Here is an 18,734-nt window from a genome sequence, read left to right on the forward strand (position 1 = left end):
CAGTGAGGCTCCTGACTTAGCTTTGGGAGCTGCTGGGATGTAAACAGCAAACAGACCTGCTTGAACAATTTACAAGCCGAGTGTAAGACAGAATGACAGATGGTCCAGGCAGTCTGGCAAGAATACGGAACAGCAAAGCAGTGCAATGGGAGTGTTAGACTGTGATCACAGTGCTGCATGTTTTGTGCTGTAATTACGGGCTGCAGTGGCACAGAGAAAGGCAGGGGAGGAGGTGAGGCCTTTGCTTTGTGCCTTGGTGCAGAGGTGCAGAGCCCCCAAGTGCAAATTGTTTGCCACATTTCTGCCTCTGCTGTTCCTCTTGATCATTTTTTGAAGTCCTGTTTCAGAAGAGATTTGAGCTTCTAAGAACACGTTGGTGGGTCAGTAATTTTTCCTTCTGCATTTTTCCAGTAGTTAAATATTAAATCTAAACAGTTCACAAAGGAGCAAGAGATTTTCTTCCCCTGCTTTTAATAGGGGGTCACTTTCAGCACTGATTTTCACAGAAACACAGCATCACAGGATGGTTGGGTTGGAAGGGACCTCAGTAATCATGGAGCTCCAACCCCCAACCACAGGCAGGGCCACCAACCTCCACATTAATACCAGCCCAGGCTGCCCAGGGCCCCATCCAACCTGGCCTTGAACACCTCCAGGGATGGACGGGGCATCCACAGCCTCTCTGGGCAGCTGTTCCAGCACCTCACCACTCTCACAGTAAAGAACTTCCCCGTGATACCAACCTAAACCTTCCCTCCTTCAACTTAAATTCATTTTCCCTTGTCCTGCTGTTATCTCCCCTTTCACAGAGTTGACTCCCCTCCTGTCTGTAGGCTCCCTTTAGGTCCTGGCAGGCTGCACTGAGCTCACCCCGCAGCCTTCTCTTCTCCAGGCTTTCAGTCCTTTCTGAATCCAGTTAGGCTGAAACTGTATTTCTAATGATGTTAGCACAGTTTGCATTTGTTTGTGTTTTGCACAGGGACTGGAAAAGAAAAAGCATTCCCTGTGTCTGAGATGAGAAACAGCTGAAAAGCTATAAATGTTGATCAATGTGGGCAAAGCAGTAAATCAGGAATGAGCAAGGCAAGCATTTTATTTGTTTAAACTGTCCCATGGCTTTTTCTTGTTTATTTTTCTACTTAACCGGGTTGGCAAAGGCAGGGAATGAATAGCATGTATTTTATGGATGTTTTACAACATTACATCTCCAGGTGCATAAATGAAACCGATTTCTTCAGCTCCTGAATGTTTTCTTCATTTCATTCTTATATGCTGCTTCTGTCTAGTGGGGTTCTGATTGTATCCCCCCGCACTCCAACACACTCAGTGCCAACTTCTCAGAGGTGGAGCTTCTAGATCAGCTTCTAGATCAGCTTTCCAACTGGATTTCTGTGTGCTTATAGAAGGAGTGTGCTCCTGAATGGACGTGGAAAATGGACCCCTTAGAGGGCTGGGATAATTCTTAAGTTTTCAAAGATCACCGAAGGGTTCCTTAATGACTGAAGGAACTGGGGCTGTTTGGGCTGGGAAAAGGAGGCTGAGGGGAGACCTGATTGCTCTCTGCCAGTACCTGAAATGTGATTGCAGCAGAGCGGGGCTGGTCTCTTCTCACTGCTGCCAGGTGACAGGATGAGGGGAAATGGCCTCAAGTTGTGCCAGGGGAGGTTTAGGTTGGATATCAGGAAGAACTTGTGCACAGAAAGGGCTGTTAAGCACTGGGATGGGCTGCCCAGGGAGGTGGTTGAGTCACCATCCCTGATGTGTTTAACAACCCTTTGGATGTGGTGCTCAGGGCCGTGATTGAGCGGAGGGCTGTTAGTGAGGGTAGGATGGTTGGGTTGGGGTTGGACTCGATGGTCTTGAAGCTCTTTTCCAACCTGAGCAATTGTATAATTCTAATTGAGGTCGTTTTTCTTCCACACGTTTGTTTGCTCCATTAAGGTAATAGGCACTCTAAAAATTACTGATGCAGGCTTGATATATGCACAGCAATTTGTTGTGCTGCCAATTAGTTGTTGGGTTTAAATGTCTCCAGCAATAAGACAGAACTGATAGCCGGTATCTTACTGGCTGCGTTCTTAAATCCAAGGCAGAACACCTCCCTGGAGTTCACTGTATGCCTTATTTTCTCATTTATTGCTTGAATTCTTAAATAAAATAATTAAGAAAAGGAATCAAAGAGCAAAAAAGCACCGAACTCCAAGTGCTCATTGCAGGGCAGCCCACTGGAACCCTTGCTTACTGCTGGATCACTATCATTGTTTTTACCATTCTCGAGCCAAAACACAGAGCTGCTTTGTGGAAACGCAGGGATTGCTTTCAATCCTTCACAAACCTGCACTTCCTTTTGTTCTTCCTCCCTGCCAAATACGTGCATAAATAAATGAAGACAAAGGAATGCCGCGTCCAGCACAGCGGGCAGAGAACAGAGCAGCGTCTCTACAGGGCGCTTCCTAGAACGGGGGCAAAACTAACAGCTCTATTTACATCGTGGGCACGCGGCCCGATGGTTTGAAAGAGCGTTTCCATTATTTTGGGAAGCCAATGTGGCATCTGGAACCGGAGCGCTTCAAACGTGGAGCGTTCCCGAAGCAGTCGCGGGCAATGCAGTGAGACAGCAGCGCCCTATGAAAAAAAGCAATGGAAAGCGTGGATTTTTCTTTGAGCTCAATCATTAGGTGTGAAATTGAATTGAGAAGTCTCCAAAGTAGATTGAATCACCCCCTTGGCATCGCCACGGGAACAATTTATTTCATCCTGAAGGCGCCTTTGGTTTCCAGACCAGTGGAGCTGAGCGGGACCAACGTGCGTCACTTTGAGGTAAACAGGGATGTGAGTTGGTTAAAAACAGAAAAGGCGACGCAGCAAAATCCTGCGCCTCTGACATTTCTCAGCCACTTCTGAAGCGGGACTGCTGCTTCCGCTAAGCTGTGGGGCACACGTGTGTTAGGGCATGCATAGATCGGGGCTTCCTGCAACATGTTTTGCAGCTGGTGTGTGTTGCGGGCAGGGCTGGTTCACTGCAAAGAGCACAGCAATGAGGTCACTCATTGGAATAGAGAATATGAATTCTTTCTTATCCCATAGCAAGGCCTAAAGGTATGCGAACCTCTGCGACATTAGTCGGATTGCAGCAGTACAAATGAATCAGTCTGATTTAACCAGAGAAGATTTATTGCTTTGCTGGTTGTTTTGTTTGTTTGCTTTGTTTCTAACTTGCCCCTCCAAAAGTGCAGCCTTGGCCCTTTTGGCTTCACTTCATCTGTACTGCTTCACATCGTCTTTGACTCACCATCCACCTGACCTCCAGCCCTATGGAAAAGGGCGAGCACAGAGCTACAGGGTAGGAGACCTGTGTCTGTTTGTTGGTGCACTGAATGCCTGTGCACTTTGAAAGATTTGAGCTTTGAGCTTAAGATAAAGCACAGTATTGGTTATGAGGAATCCCTCCTGACAGCAGCAGAAACTTTCTGCAGGGTCAGCCCAGCCTGAGTGCCATACGTGGCAACGCTCTGTCCTGTCGGCGAGGGGAGAAGGACGACCTCACAGTTGTGGCTGTAGCTTCCTTTGGTGGGAGGTGAAATGGAAAGCTGGGGTGTGGACACATCTCTGCATGATGAATAAACCTTTTATTCTCCGAAAGGGATGAGGATGAGACCATGCTGGCGAGGGGTACTCTTAGAACCAGACAGCACGACGGTTGCTGAGGCTGCTGCTCACAGCGGCTGCTTGCAGGAGCTCTTGCCATTTAATGTTTTCACCCTTCACTTGAGTTGCATCAAACTGCTTCCCTGCCTTCTGTGGCTCGTGAAATAACTGTTAGAGGCTCCTGAGGTGAACTGAATTCTTGATGGTTCTGTTGAGTCCAATTTTTAGAAATGAGCCCCTTTTTATGGCCTTTGGAAAATAAAGGTGTATTGCTGTCCCCTAATCGTTCCTTCCTACCTTTTCATGAATGTCATCGGCCCATTTTGAATACCTCCAGGCCATTGGCATTTACACATTTTACAGACCTAATGCCGAATAACCTTCTGAATGTGAGCCCGAATCTTTTAACTGTCGGTCTTCGTTTCACACCAGCACTGCTGCCTATTTTAATGCAGGTCGTTTCCATCCCATCACCATTTCAGATTTCCTTAGATACAACATGTTTCTGCTGCATCTTATTCTTTGTATCCCAAGCAGAGATCACCCACCTTTAGCTCCTGCCACACGCTCACCACCATGGCCGTCCTGCAGTCGCTATCCCAGCTGGCCTCCATCTTCCTTGGTCTCAGGTGACAAGCCTACACGACCCCATGAGCCCCTTTCAGTGGCACTGCCAAATCTCAATGGTGAAATTACTTCCAGCTGCTGGGTGTGGTGTCATATAGTATGATGGGACTAGATGAGCACTGTGGGCCTTTGCAACCCAGGCCATTCTGTGATGCTACGATTCTCTTTTATGTAATGAACATGAAGAATGGGAATCACTGAAAAACACTTGTTTTGTTTGCCTACAGAGCTGGAGGAACAAGGATCGGGCTGAAGTTTTCAGTCACAGCCATCTCCTAAATCAGATGTGTAACAGTGGTGATAATGAGTGCAAACACGCCGAACAATAACACGCAATTTGTGCACTGAGTTGTAGGGCTCTGATCCAAAGCGCTGATGTCTGTGGAAAGGCTTCCATTGATTTGAATTGGGCCTTGGCTTCTGTCCTGGATGAGCACAATCCAGCCGAGCTGTGCATGAAAGGAATGTTTGGAAATAAATCAAGGGCTGCAGAGCTGGAAGGAACTCGCTGTGGCAGAGCCCCATTCACTTGTTAATTCGGGCAGCCATGCTTTACTGCGCTGGTTGTGTCAGTGCTTTGTCACAGCCCGTAACGCAAACTAACCAGATTCAGTCCTAGAAATATCTTTTGCTGCTGCTGTAATTGGAAAGCTATTTCTGAGCCATCAGCCCGATGTTTGCAACCTTTCTGCCTGCCTTATGCCCACACAGCCTTTCATTTCAGTGCTCCTTCTTTGCCCTCTGTGCCATTCAGGTAAATTGCTGATGACGGTCAGGTCTCTTCTTGAGATTTGCTTTGCTAAATAAGCCAAGCCTTTTAATTTCTTATTCAGTAGGTTGCTCTTTTATCTTAGTAGCCTTTATCTGAACCTATTCCCGTTTGGCTTAATCCTTCTGGGACACAGGCAGCAAGAGCTGTAATTTGAAGGAGGTGTAATGGCTTTACATCAAGCAGCTCCTACTGCATGACCAGCCGTAGCACTGCTTCCACTCAGATGCCCTTGTGTTGTTATTTTAGGATGCTTTGAAAGCGTACTGCAAGTTCAGAGACTTCTTAAAAGCCTTTTAACAACCCTGGGTCCTAAGAGCACTTTAAGAGCCTTGAATGGAGATGATTGTGAGTCTTGAATTATTTATCCACCAAACTTGAAAGGGAGAGAATTCGCTTAAGTCTTTAAAGCATATGTGGTACATTCTCTTACGGATCAGGACGGCTCTGAAAGTCTTTCATCCAAATAAGTACCCTGAGCAGATATTAGGAGTCACAGGCCATAGCAATTAAGGCATAAGACATTTCCTGGGAATTAATATCCAGCTGGGAGGAGCTGGGCTGGCTCAAGATGCAGCTGAGGCCCATTAGCTGCCGCTGATGATTAACGACCTCTGCTGAGGTCATGATTATTATCAGCTGAAAATGTGCAAAACCCCTCAGATGCACGAATCTTTTCAGTGTGCTGTGCAGTTTCAGTGGGTGCAGGAGATGTGCCTGCACTGTGGGTAGGATGCTTTGTGCTAATAGGAAATAGAGGGCTTGACTCCCTCCTCGCCACCCCCTCCCCCCCCCCCCCCCGGTGTTTTTGGGCCTGTTAATCAAAATGAGATCTCTAACGCTGCAATGGCATTGAACTGAAAAGCAAGCAGAATAAAGGCTACAGTGCTTTAATGTTCCCCCAGCATTACGCTTGGCGTCTGGTGCTTAATCAGCTTTATTTGGAGGTATTCCCATCTGTCCCTTGTGGTGCCTAATGAGAACAGATCTCAGTGTTCTTCAGAATGTTGTATCCAGAACACTGGCTCTGCTCGCTGCTCTTGGGCCCACATTTGAGACCCCAGAGTCATAGGATGGCTTGGGTTGGAGGGGACCTTCAAGCCCCCCAACCCCACCCCACCATAGAGCTGTGCAGGCTTCTGCACACACTGGTCCCCTGTGCCCCTGGGTCCCTTCACCCAGCAGAGGCTTTGTGACCAAAGGTCCAAGCATGGCGGGGCTGAGCGGCTGCTGCTCTGGGGCTGCTGCTCTGGGCTGACCTTGAGACCAACACCACTCGAGCTGTGCAAGAATGTAGGAAGAAAGCTGCAAAACAACCCGTGTCAAACCAAGGTGTGAGATGGTGGCAGTTTGAATGGGAGGCGATCGGAATGGACCTGCCTGTGCAAACCTATCAGCTTCCTGCTGTCTGTGGTGTTGCTGTCTGCCTTTATTCACCCTCAGCCAAACCACCGAGCGCTTTGTTTCCTCCCAAGTATCCCCTGTGGTGAGAGGAAGAGGTGAGTGAGGTCAGGCAAAATGAAATGACAGTCATGAAAGCTTAATAGAGCGCGGGGAGGTTCTTTTGAAGGGGTGCCAGAGATGGAATATCAGCTGTGGGGAAGAAGGCCGCAGAGCTGGCAGCGAGCGAGCAGAGAGCTGGGACATGCGCATCAGCTTCGTGCTCCTTGCTGTGATCTGCTCCCCTGGTTAACTGCTGACCTCGGGGCTCCCACTGCTCTGTTAGTGTCCCTGGTGCAGCTTCACAGTCCCAGGTACATCTTCCTAAGACATTTTGGGCTCTTGGTCGTGCTTGGAAGATCAACAGATGAGAACAGTATTGATCGGATGATATAAATTGAGTTTTCTGCTCATTTCTACTTCATCTGCTACATCTCAGACTCCCTGCACAATGCTAAACTCTTCATATTATGTCAGGTGCTTTTGAACACGCCATTCTGTAGCTAAATGGTTTTAAGCCTGGCTGGTCCTTCCAGCAGGTCACTATTTTCAGTTGTCTGATTATTTTTCCTGCTGCTGCAGTGACTCTTGAGCAATAGGTGTGTATGTGCTTTAAGTATTTGAATGGCAGAACATCCAGAAGAACGTAATACACCCAGAGAGGCTGTGGATGCCCCGTCCATCCCTGGAGGTGTTCAAGGTCAGGTTGGATGGGGCCCTGGGCAGCCTGGGCTGGTATTCAGTGTGGAGGTTGGTGGCCCTGCCTGTGGTGGGGGGTTGGAACTTCGTGATCCTTGGGGTCCATTGCAACCCAGCCATGCTGTGATGCTGTGATTCTGTGACACGCAGTGCCAGCAGCGCAGATTTGGAAGTAACCCTCAGTTACTGACTTGGTCTGCTGACCCTGCTGCCATTCAGCTCAATGTCTGCCTTTGTCCCAATGAGATCACACTGCCTGGCACTTCAGTTGGATGCCCACTGTGGCTTTGTGTGGGCAGTAGCTTTGCTATCACAGTGTTGCTCAGCGTTTAATTGTGGTGGGCTCTCCATTGGAGGGCTCCATCCCCCAGTATTTTCCAGGTTTTGTCACTTTCAGACCCATGCTTTCTATAGCTGCTTCTTACACAGCCTCAGAGAGCAGCACTGCTGCACCTACTGCCTAAATGGCTCTCACCGAGTTCCAGCTCATGACTGAGCACAGACTGACACCACCCAGCAGAACCTTCATCTTCACCATTATTTCTTTGTCATTCGCAGGACAAATTTGAAGGCCTGTTCCGTGCCTACGACGACTGTGTGACGTTCCAGCTGTTTAAGAGCTTCAGACGCGTGCGGATCAATTTTAGTAGTCCCAAATCGGCTGCTCGTGCCAGAATAGAGCTGCATGAAACACCGTTCAGAGGAAAGAAGTTAAAGTTGTATTTTGCTCAGGTAATGAAATCTGCTTTTACTTCTGTCTTAGCGTGTGGCCTTTATAGAAACATTGTGCAATATGACTCAAAAGAAGAGATGTTTGTCCCTTGCCCAGACATTTGTTGTGTTACCTGAGCTGTGCCTGCAGTCTGCAGTTAACTGAAAGGACCACTTGGATGCAGGCTGCTCATTGAGCACACAGTGCCATGGCTCAGAACTGATGGGCAGCATTTGGTGCGTGCTGTGGGTAACTCTAGCCATAAAAAAGAAGTGGTAATGGGTCATGAAGGAAGCAGGTCTGAGGAGCAGAACCTTGAGCCACAGTTAGGCAGAAGAAAAGAGGAGACAGTTTGACTGAGTAAAAGTGTGAAACAAAACAACCCAACAAAATAAAAGCCTCCTTAATTTCAAGTGAAAGGGAGAAGGGAGGGAGCAGAGCAGTGTCCTGCCCGGGGACGTGACTGTATCCACCTCATGGAAGTGGGAGGTGAAGGTCCCGTTCTTAGCCAGGGGAGAGGAGCCCTGATCTCCCAGCTGGGACCCAGGAGGGTGATGGAGGTTGAGAATCCTGAGCTGAGAATCAAAATGTATTTAAAGAATGTATTTAAAGAAACAGCCGTGGCCGCTGTGGTGTGTGGGATCCTGAGCAGTGCCTGGGAGTAATGGCGTGTGATTGGAGCTGCCAGCTCAGTCCTTGAGAGGTCTGGGAATCTTCTGTGAAGATCTTAAGCACAACTAAGAGGCAGATCAATTCCTCAGTCTCCACAACTGAGGCAGGATGGGTGCTGAGCTGAGCCTCGGCTGTAGCAGAACCTTCTCAGCAAGGTGGGAAAGTGCAGCTGTAAAAAGCCTGGTGTTCACAGCAGGCCAGGTGAGCGCAGAAGATCTTACAGTTGGATTTGGGTGTTGGGAATCTCCCTCAGTCCCCTTTTATGTGCCCTGATCTCCCAGATGTGGCACAGGATTCATTTCTGAAAGCAAAACCTGCTGGTAGGCAGGCCCGAGTTATTGCACTCCAACTGAGCCATCGAGAGCTTAGCAGGAAACTGGAGATAACCCAAGAAAAACAAAATGGTGCAGTCTGATTACACCCCATGTCTAAACTGATCTCCTGCAAAGCCATCTTGGTATCTGCGCTATGTTCTCCAGCGCGTGTGATCTCAGAGCTTGTTAGTTGCGTCCAGGGAATGAGTAAGTGGAAGCAGCACAGTGTCTGGAGCAGCGTGTGTTTGTATGGGCCTGAGCCAGGATGAATAAGCACTTCCAGAAATGGAAGTACTGGGGAACGTGGAGCGACACGAAATCCATTCACGTGTAGCATCTTCAGTTTGCTTTCATGGGAATCCAGAGTATTGCTCTGAGTTGCTTATCAAGTCCTCAGGTGTGGCTGTAGCTGCGGCACAGTTAACTTACGCCAAAGCTGCTTTAATAACAACCCCCCAACAAACAAACAAACAAACAAGAATCAAACTAGATAATTGAAGGTGGAAATAAAGTGAGCATCATGATTTGCAAATGCTGAAGGGACACGATAGATTCCTTTACCGCTCCATCTTCATTACCAGATCTTCAGGGAAGATTCTGAAGTTACTGACAAGGCCTTGCTGCAGGAATCGGGGGTTTCTGATCTATATCTGCTTTTAGTTAGGACCTGAAACCAGCAGAGCTCAACAGTATCTATTTAACTTCACGAGTCTCTGAACTTAGCAGCTGTGGAAACAAAAAAGGCTTTGCACTTCTCAGAGGACACATCCAGGAGGCACAAACAGTGCAGCTCTGCTCATATAACAGTCCCCCACAGCGTATCTGCTGCAGGGGAACCATCTGGAAGGGTGAGAGCAGATCCATCTGCAGGCCTTGTCTGCTGAGACGGATGCTGAGACCCCGCCTGGGCGGCACTTGGGATTGGAAGTGTAAGATTTGAGTAATCGTTTCATTTCCCCATCCTCAACTAAACAGTGTATTTGTTGTGCTTTAAAGATTCAGACCTCTGAGACAGATGGAGACAAGCTTCATTTGGCTCCACCACAGCCTGCAAAACAGTTTCTCATCTCGCCTCCAGCCTCCCCACCTGTAGGGTGGCAGCCCATAGACGACGCAACACCCGTCATCAACTACGACCTCCTTTATGCAGTTTCTAAGCTAGGACCAGGTAAGCCTGGGGTCCTTGTGTGAAAATCTGTTGGAAAAAGCAAATGAGAAACAGCAGCATTGAGGCAATTGGGGTAAAGCCTGCAAGCTGCATTACAGCTTTGGAGTTCACTCGAGTCAACTGGTTCTTTGCTTATCGTGTTGTTTGAATAGCAGATTGAAGCTCGCTTACACAATTTATTCTTGTGCTTGTTGTTATGTTCCAATGAGACGACGGATGCTTTGTGTAGGGATTGGACAAACGCTTGTCTGTGAACCCGGAGAGCATTTGCTTTAAATCACACTTGCTCAGTAGCGCTTTCCAGGATGCAAAATACTTCAGTGCTTTAAGCATCTCTGCGTGGCTCACAGAGCACACAGTGTGGCCAGGTTTGATGGCAGGGGACCACCATTCCCCTGTCCCTGCAGGACCGCTCTGCTGGGACTGCTCCTCTGCTGCTGGAAATGCGATGCAGAAGGAATGTGCTCAAGCTGTAGTCTCTGAAAGGCAAAACAGGTACATGGATAATACAGACAGATTTATTCTGTCCTCCCATCTTCACCGGATGATAAGACTATGAAGCCAGCTGGGACCTATGAAAGGTGCTTTGCCTTTAGAAGATGCTTACCTGGACCACCTGGCTTTGTTCTGCCATGGGATCTCTCCCAGCACGTATCCCAGGGAAGATGGGAGATTGCTGCATGCTGTTTCCTTTAGGCTGGAAGGCTGACCGATGGGCTGTCAGGTCTGACTCTTAGTCCTACATGGCAGATGATTACTGCCACAATTGATGCTTTGCTGCTAAACTGCTGAACAGAAGGAAAACAAGAACTCCTTTGTTTTCCCTTTGATGCAGCAGTGTTATAAATAGAAACACGTAAACGAATTCCCTCGCTATCTGGGCGATAAATCAATCCCTGCTCTAGAGCAGCGGGATGTGAAATATCCCTCATTGTTCCACCCTCTGTGAAGGTCAGAGCCAGCCTTACTGAGGGAGCCTGCAGGGAGCAGCACAAGTCACTGTGTGCTCCCTGCTTCCTATTTTTAGCACTAGAGATCAGTTTGAGCTAACTGCAGTGGCGGCTCTAAAATAGCGCTGCAGTTCTCAGTGGTGTGTTCACTATGTTTAGGATTTCATTGAAAAACAAATCCCAGCAAAGCTTTTCTCGGGATCCCATGGCTCGAGCACGCTGCTGTATGGCAGGTAGGGCTGCTCTGCTCACAGCACTTACACTTAGCTGTCATTCCAGCAGCACAACGAGAAGTAAAACTATGTCTGAGCTATCAGAAAGGACTCGTAAGCCAGAGCCAGAATTCGGGGTCTCTGACTTGTGAGGAATATTGCATTAAATGCACTGCTTTAGACACACTGATTTCTGGGCAGCCTGGGCTGCTGGTTGGAGACCCTGCACACAGCAGGGGGTTGGAGCTGGATAAGCACTGTGGGCCTTTGCAACACAGGCCATTCTGTGATTCTGTGATTTAGTAAAAATTAATACCTGAGGACCAGGAAAACTCAGTTAAGCATGTAAATAAAGAACAGCCTTCAGCAGGGTGCTCTTACAGCTCAGAAAGCCAATGGGATCCTGGGCTCCATCAGCAGAGGGGTGGCCAGCAGGGACAGGGAGCTGATGGTCCCTCTCTGCTCTGCCCTCGTGAGGCCCATCTGCAGTGCTGTGTCCAGGTGTGGGGCCTCCAATACAAGACAGGCAGGGAGCTGTTGGAGAGGGGGCAGAGGAGGCCACAAAGATGCTCAGAGGGCTGCAGCACCTCCCTACAAAGACAGGCTGAGGGAGCTGGGCTTGTTCAGCATGGAGAAGAGAAGGCTGCGGGGTGAGCTCAGTGCAGCCTGCCAGGACCTGAAGGGAGCCTACAGACAGGAGGGGAGTCAGCTCTGTGAAAGGGGAGATAACAGCAGGACAAGGGAAATGGTTTGGAGTTGAAGGAGGGCAGATTGAGGTTGGATGTCAGGGGGAAGTTCTTGACTCTGAGAGTGGTGAGGTGCTGGAACAGCTGCCCAGAGAGGCTGTGGATGCCCCGTCCATCCCTGGAGGTGTTCAAGGCCAGGTTGGATGGGGCCCTGGGCAGCCTGGGCTGGTATTCAATGTGGAGGTTGGTGGCCCTGCCTGTGGTGGGGGGTTGGAGCTTCATGATCCTTGAGGTCCCTTCCAACCCAACCATCCTGTGATTTTATTGTGCCCTCCATGCAGGGTGAGTCATGCTTGCTTACCTTGCTGGGAAGGTAAGACCCAGCACTGTGACCCCAACCCATAGAGCTCTACCCCTTCCATACCTGCATATCATCTCCTTTCCCAGCACTGCCGTAATGGCTGCAGCCACAACGTGGCCTCGAACCATCTGCAGGTACACACTGGGAGATTCGCTCCAGAGCAACACGAATAGCTAAGAAGTCAGTTAGCAGATTGGCTGTGTGTTGTTATTGTCCGAGCTCCATCTGAGGACGGGTGTTTCTTTGCACCCTTGTGGCTGCAGCAAGGCCTTCCTAGCATCTCACTTCTTATGGACCTGCACACCACCCACCCCAGGTGCTTCCAGACTCCTGTTTATTCTCAGCCATTCACAGGAAATATTGAACACTTCCTATAGCTTCCAGCTGGGACTCAGAGGAGGGGGAGGCAAATGGGTGGCAGAGAACATTTTCCAGCTCTGTCCTTCCCCTGCTCTGTTCTGTGCCTCCTGCTGCCCTTCACTGCCCTTGCCAGGGGCTGTGTACAAGAGAGCTGCTGCACTGACCATGCACGGGATGGGCTGCTGTGTGCCCTCAGTCACACTCCCAGAGAGCAGCTCCTCCTCCCTGGGGAGGGCTCACACGGCACACGGTACCATTTCTGTGCTGCCCACCCCGCACTACTTGTACAGCACATGGATGGGAGGGCTACGCATGGAGGGTATTTTATTGATGCTGATGACATTGAACGTGGAGAGCGCAGCACTGAGCCCATTAACCTCTGTCTGCGTGGCAGAATCAGGGGTGAGTTAGCTGCACGGCATCGTTGCCTTGTCTTCATTATTAATTAAGTATATGAATGTTCCTTTTGCTGGACAAAAGAGCCTCATTAGATGAGAGATGCATCATCAGTGCAAGGTCACTCTTGTTCGACCCATCTTGCCACCCGTAGCTGGGATGGCCCCTATCTCATAAGCCTGAGTTGATTGCAGTGATTCAGGCATTCCTCTCTTTAGGTAAGTTGTTAATGCTGGACGTGGTGCTAAAGAAATAATCAGAGCCAACAGGAGGGAAGGGATAACCCGGCCGTATCTGTTGAGTTTGTGGCTGGTATTCATTACCTCAGTGCTTTTCTGCAGCCAGCACTTAGATTGACAACAAGGGGCAGCTCCATACGATCCCGTTTGCTCCTGTCCTGTTCCCAGCTCAACCATAAGCAGGTTTGCTGCATTCTGATCCACAGTTCTGCAGGCACGAATAGCTGTGAGCACAGCACTGAGCGTGCCCCGCATTGACGCCCAGCAAGAGCCGTGTGCCTTAAAACCCAATTGATGAGCGCATCACGTTTTGATTTGCAAAGTGACATTAATTGCTGTTGCAGTGACTTGTGCCAGAGGCGGCTGAATATTCTCCCTCCTGTCTGTCCTTATCTCCGCTGTTCTTTCTCAGCGCACAGAGCCCTTCTGGGGGGGATTTGAGCAGTAAAAGAAAGCGGCGTTTGAACTGGGCTGATTCCCTTTGAAGGGGGCAGTGAATCCGCTGTACTTGGTGGCGGTGGTGTAGGAGGGGGCCCGGTGCTGTGTGTGCACAGCCCTGCGGAGCTGCTGGGAGCTGACAGTGACCAATGTGGCCTTCAGTGCAGGTTGGCAGCATTGACGTCAGCCCGTAGCTGAGAAATTAGCTGGAGCCCGCAGGGAAAACAGGCAAAGAAAAACCTTATAATTTCTCAGCGCAGCACAACCGAGCCATTTCTCCTTCTATATTTTAGCCTATCAGCAAGACCTGGAATGCTTTGCTCAATTTGGATTCAGAGGAAAGGCGGCCAAAAATAGAGCAGTTAAATGTCAACATTAATGGTATCACAGCAGTGCAATATTTCTCACAGCAAGATGTCAGACTTGTAGCTATTATTCAGTAGCTGCCTTCTGGTTTGTAGGCAGAAATGCAGCCTGTCCTCTAGTCCCAAGCCAGCCAAGTCTGATTTGGACTGAGAACTTCTCAGCACAAACAGCGTGTGGTGACAGTCCAGAACTGTTACGCTACTGCAGCCCAACACACAGCACCTTCCCAGCATGAACTGCTCTGCCACTAAGCTGGGAACAAATACAAGTCCAAATTAAGACCGCGAGCAAGATGTGGGTGCACTGAGGTAGGGAATGCCATCTCACTTCTAATGTCCGACACCTCGCACAGCCAGTTCCTGCTGCAGTTAGGTATACAGGTATTTAGGAGCCACCGCACAGTGGTACAGGTCAGGTAGTGATAGCGGGACCTCAGCTTCCTCTTGGAGTATTTGGCGTGCAATATGCAGCAGCTTTGGAATCATAGAATCATGAGGTTGGAAAAGACCACTAAGATCATAGAATCACAGCATGGTTGGGTTGGAAGGGACCTCAAGGATCATGAAGCTCCAGCCCCCCTTCACAGGCAGGGCCACCAACCTCCACATTGAATACCAGCCCAGGCTGCCCAGGGCCCCATCCAACCTGGCCTTGAACACCTCCAGGGATGGACGGGGCATCCACAGCCTCTCTGGGCAGCTGTTCCAGTGCATCACCACTCTCACAGTAAAGAACTTCTCCCTGACATCCAATCTAACCCTTCCCTCCTTCAACTTAAATTCATTTCCCCTTGTCCTGCTGTTATCTGCCCTTTCACAGAGTTGACTCCCCTTCTGTCTGTAGGCTCCCTTCAGGTCCTTCCAGGCTAGAAATGCCTGGGATCATCTGGTTCAACCCCAGCCCATCCGCACCGTGTCCCTCCATGCCACATCTCCCCTTGTCTTGAAACCTCCAGAGCTGATGTCTGATGTCCCACCGCTTTAGAGCAGTGTTAGGAAGGTGATCCAAGCTGTGAGGTATACGTGTGGTCATTGTTACTCCTGTCTGAATGCAAAGAGCTTGTGGGTCTCGGAGATGAGATGACATATAGTCCACTGTAAAGTTACAACAGTGCATTACCTGGAATGGCTGCTAGTTTTTAGTGTTGCTAATGGCTGTCTGCCCCTTTCAAAAGACCAATTCATCCTGTCAGAAGTGTCACTGCTGGGACTTCTTTTTCCTTATAGCCTTCAATTAATTCCTTGTAACGTAACAACCAGTACAACTGGTTCCTTCTTACGTGTTATGTACAATCCAGCACTTGTGGCTGCTGAGCGAATGCAGGCCTGAAAGCCCAATGTCTGATCCCAACTGAGCTTCGTTTGCTTGTGAACTTGTGTAAACCAGTTCCTCCCATCTAACTATGTTCCTCTGTTTCCAGGAGAGAAATACGAGCTCCACGCAGGAACAGAGTCCACCCCCAGCGTGGTGGTGCACGTCTGCGACAGTGACACGGAAGAAGATGAGGACCCAAAGAATTCTCCAAAGCCAAAAATCATTCAAACTCGGCGCCCTGGGCTCCCACCTCCTGTATCTAACTGAGCCTCCCGGCAGCAGCAGCCCTTCTCTCCTGCGCAGCTCTTGGGGTTTTTTGTTTGCTTTCTTTTTCTTTTCTTTTTCTTCTTCTTTCGATTTTCAAAGGCAGACGTTGCCTTGTGAGCACCAGGACAAGAAGCTCATTGAAATCCCTGTGCAGTAATCGAGCCTCTGTAACAAAAGGGCTAGGAAAGAAAAAAGGTCTTTGTAATATGTGACCATATCACACAGCAACTAATAGATCTGTGGGAAGGACGAAGCAGGGCTGAAGCAGGGAGGGTTTCAGGCCCAGGTTCTGCACAGCTGTAATTTGCATGCTGAAACTGCACCAGAGGGATGCTCTGCGGTGGTGACTGGGCTGATAGCAGCATTGGGATGCAGAGCCCAGAACACTGGCCATGCCCTTCATCACGGAGCCTCATTCTCTGCCCTGGGTTCCCTGCGGGCCTCAGTCTTTTCCTTTCCTCCTTGTCTTTCAGGGGAAGGCCGTGCGTTGTTGGCACTGCCCCATGCAGCAGCACTGCCAGCTGGGCCCTGCTGGGCATGGCTGGGCTGAGGGCAGAGGCAGCAGCTGCTGCAGCACTGCGTGTGTCCCAGCTGTGCGAGGAGCAGCAGCACACTCAGTCCCACCTGCATAAAGGCACGTGCTGCTTCTGAGCCGGAGGAGGGCAGCCTGTCCGCTGTGTGTCACTGTCAGAGGCTGAATGCTTTCCCTGCGCTGTGCTGAGCCGCCCTCAGTCTCACTGCTCACATCCCCAAGACCCGCTTCTCTTGGCTCCCCTTTCCCTGTGCTTTCAGGCCCTCCTGGAGCCGCCCGCAGTGGGGTCAGTGAGGTGAGGAGGCGTTTGTTGCCATTTGTTGCCGTTTGTTGCTGTTCTTCCATTGGGTTTTTTTCCGACTTCATTTTGTTTAGGCCAAAGAGAACAGGACCACGAGACACACCTGAGCTTACACTGCATGCAGCCCGTCCCCTTTTGTCACTGTCCCGCATGTTTCCCCCCGTTGCAGCGTATCCTGCCTTGCAGAAGCGGTTCTGTGTGTCCCCGTGGCTCACAGCGCTGGGCTCCCTGTCTGACGCACCCTCCGCGATGGCTTTTTCCACCCCTCTGCCATGCTGAGCAGGTACTTTCTAGACATTAGAGCTCAGATTCACGTATACTTCGGCATGCGCTTGACTTGTGCACACCAGTAGTTCCACCGGGCTGAGTGCTGCAGGAAACCAAGTGTGTAAGGTGCAGCCGGAGGTTTGAGCTGATGAGCTGCAGCTGCAGCCCGGGAATGACTCAGACAGCTCAATGGGATCCCGTGCTTTAAAATCCTTCACGGGTTAAAACAAGCGTGTGGATGCTGGAAGCTCATTGCAGGATGTGAGCAGTCAGTTCAGGCCGTGCAGTGGAGCTTCTCCTCACAGCACCATGCATCCAGCTTTGCGAGGGAGGGCAGCGTGCCGCCCTGTGTTAGCACAGAGCCCATGGAGCACAGCGAGGCCGGCTCAGCCCCACCGTGGGCTCTGCAGGTGCTGCCGCCTCGCCTGGATGGGGGGAGCCTTCAGAGCCAAGAATCGACCGTCCTCACCCCGCTCAGCCCCCGAGCGCCGCAGCTCCTCCACGTTCCGTTAGTGCTTGTCGCAGTCCGTGCCCCGCGGTGACTGTTGGTGCTCCGTGGCCATTGTTGTGTGTGTGACGCTCATAGAAGCACATTGAACAACGCAGAGCCTGAATGAAAGCGGGCTGTTAACAGCCCCATGGCAGAGTGAAGCTGTCCCAAAGGAGCTCCTGGAGGCATCGCTGGGATTATTCAGTTAGAGCTGGAGATAAGTAATCGTCACTGGCTGCCCAGGGCAGGAGAGCGAGATGAGCTCCCAGCCTCCTCCAGACTCCTTCCACGCGGTGTCAGATGGGACCGATTGCCCTTTGGTCACTGTAGGTCAGCTGTCCTCGCTCTGTTCCCTCCCTGCTCCTTGGGCTCTGCTGTGGGCAGCCTCAGCTCTGCACAGCACCGTTAGCAGCAGCTTCAACACGGGGGTGTTGCCAGCATCTCCTGGAGCCCAAACAGCCTCGTAGGTGGCTCTGAAGAAAACAATTCCATCCCTGCTGAAGCCGAGGGGTGCCGCCATCCTCAGCCGGGTCAGCGAGCAGAGCTTCCCCAGAGCTGCTGTCGGATTCTTTACACCTAATGATGTCGGAGGCTGCATTTTGTCATTGGATCCCAAAGCTGGGACAGGTTTGGTTGTGAAGGTTGGAATTTGTCCTGCAGTGACACACATCTGTCCCGCTGTGGGTCTCAACGTCCTGTGCCGGCAGTGCACGTACGGACAGCTCCAAGAGCGGCACGAGCAGCACCCGCAGCTCCGCAGTGCTCACCCAGCAGAGGCTGCAACACAGATCTGTGCAGTAACGCCTGGAAGGAGCAGTGCCGTCCCCGGGCTGTTCTCGGTGCACTCGGCGTCTGCCCCACTTCCACCTGGTCATCAGACAGCGGTTGTTCGGGTGTCAACGAACGACCTCAGAGCAGCGTAATAAACAAGAAGGGAATGTGTAGGAGCTGCTGCTGCTCTGCGGCGCAGCCTGACTGTGCGCGATGTGCGCGATGTGCTGTTGTGCTGTTGTGCTGTTGTGCTGTTGCGCTGTTGCGCTGTTGCCCTCTGCTGGCTGCGAGGCGCTGCGGAGCTGCAGGGCGGGCAGGGACGGAGCGCGGTAGCTTTGCCATCACACTGTACATACTTTGGAGATGATGATCCTGTTTAGTCCTATTTTCTAGGAGCGTGGACGCGCGATGGGCCGATGAACCACTTTTACACTTGTATAAATCAGAGCTTAGTTTAAAAAAACGAATAATAAACACGGCAGCGATGTGTCCGTTTGTGCCGCGTGGTGCGGAGCAGCGCACGGGAGATGCTGGAGGTGCCGAGAAGTGACGGGTGGGAAGCAGCGGTTTGACGTGCGGTAATTGGTGCCGTGCCGAGCGCCGGGCAGCAGCGGGTGGGTTCGCTGCTATGGGGGGACGGGAGGTTCCTGCTGTGCGCCCAGACACGTCCGTGCGCAACGAACCTCACTGTGTGACCGGGCTCCGAACCGCGCACTGCACGGCTGGGCTCAGAAC

General features: G+C 50.7%; 1 protein-coding gene across 4 annotated transcripts in view; it reads left to right on the forward strand.

Annotated features, from left to right (window-relative positions):
* Window positions 1–18,547, forward strand: part of RCAN2 (regulator of calcineurin 2) — a 57,529-nt gene extending 38,982 nt beyond the window's left edge. For 2 of the 4 annotated variants that reach the window (XM_072331925.1, XM_072331923.1), the window contains exons 3-5: window positions 7,742–7,915; window positions 9,878–10,049; window positions 15,478–18,546. In XM_072331925.1, the coding sequence (XP_072188026.1) occupies window positions 7,742–7,915; window positions 9,878–10,049; window positions 15,478–15,638 (507 nt within the window). In that variant the 3' untranslated portion in view covers window positions 15,639–18,546. Of the gene's footprint in view, window positions 1–7,741; window positions 7,916–9,877; window positions 10,050–15,477 lie in introns of all 4 variants that reach the window. The other 2 variants (XM_072331924.1, XM_072331926.1) reach the window with 2 other exon arrangements.
* Window positions 18,548–18,734: the final 187 nt, after the last annotated feature.

Source organism: Excalfactoria chinensis, chromosome 3 (genome assembly GCF_039878825.1).
Source record: "Excalfactoria chinensis isolate bCotChi1 chromosome 3, bCotChi1.hap2, whole genome shotgun sequence".
NCBI classification, from domain to species: domain Eukaryota; kingdom Metazoa; phylum Chordata; class Aves; order Galliformes; family Phasianidae; genus Excalfactoria; species Excalfactoria chinensis.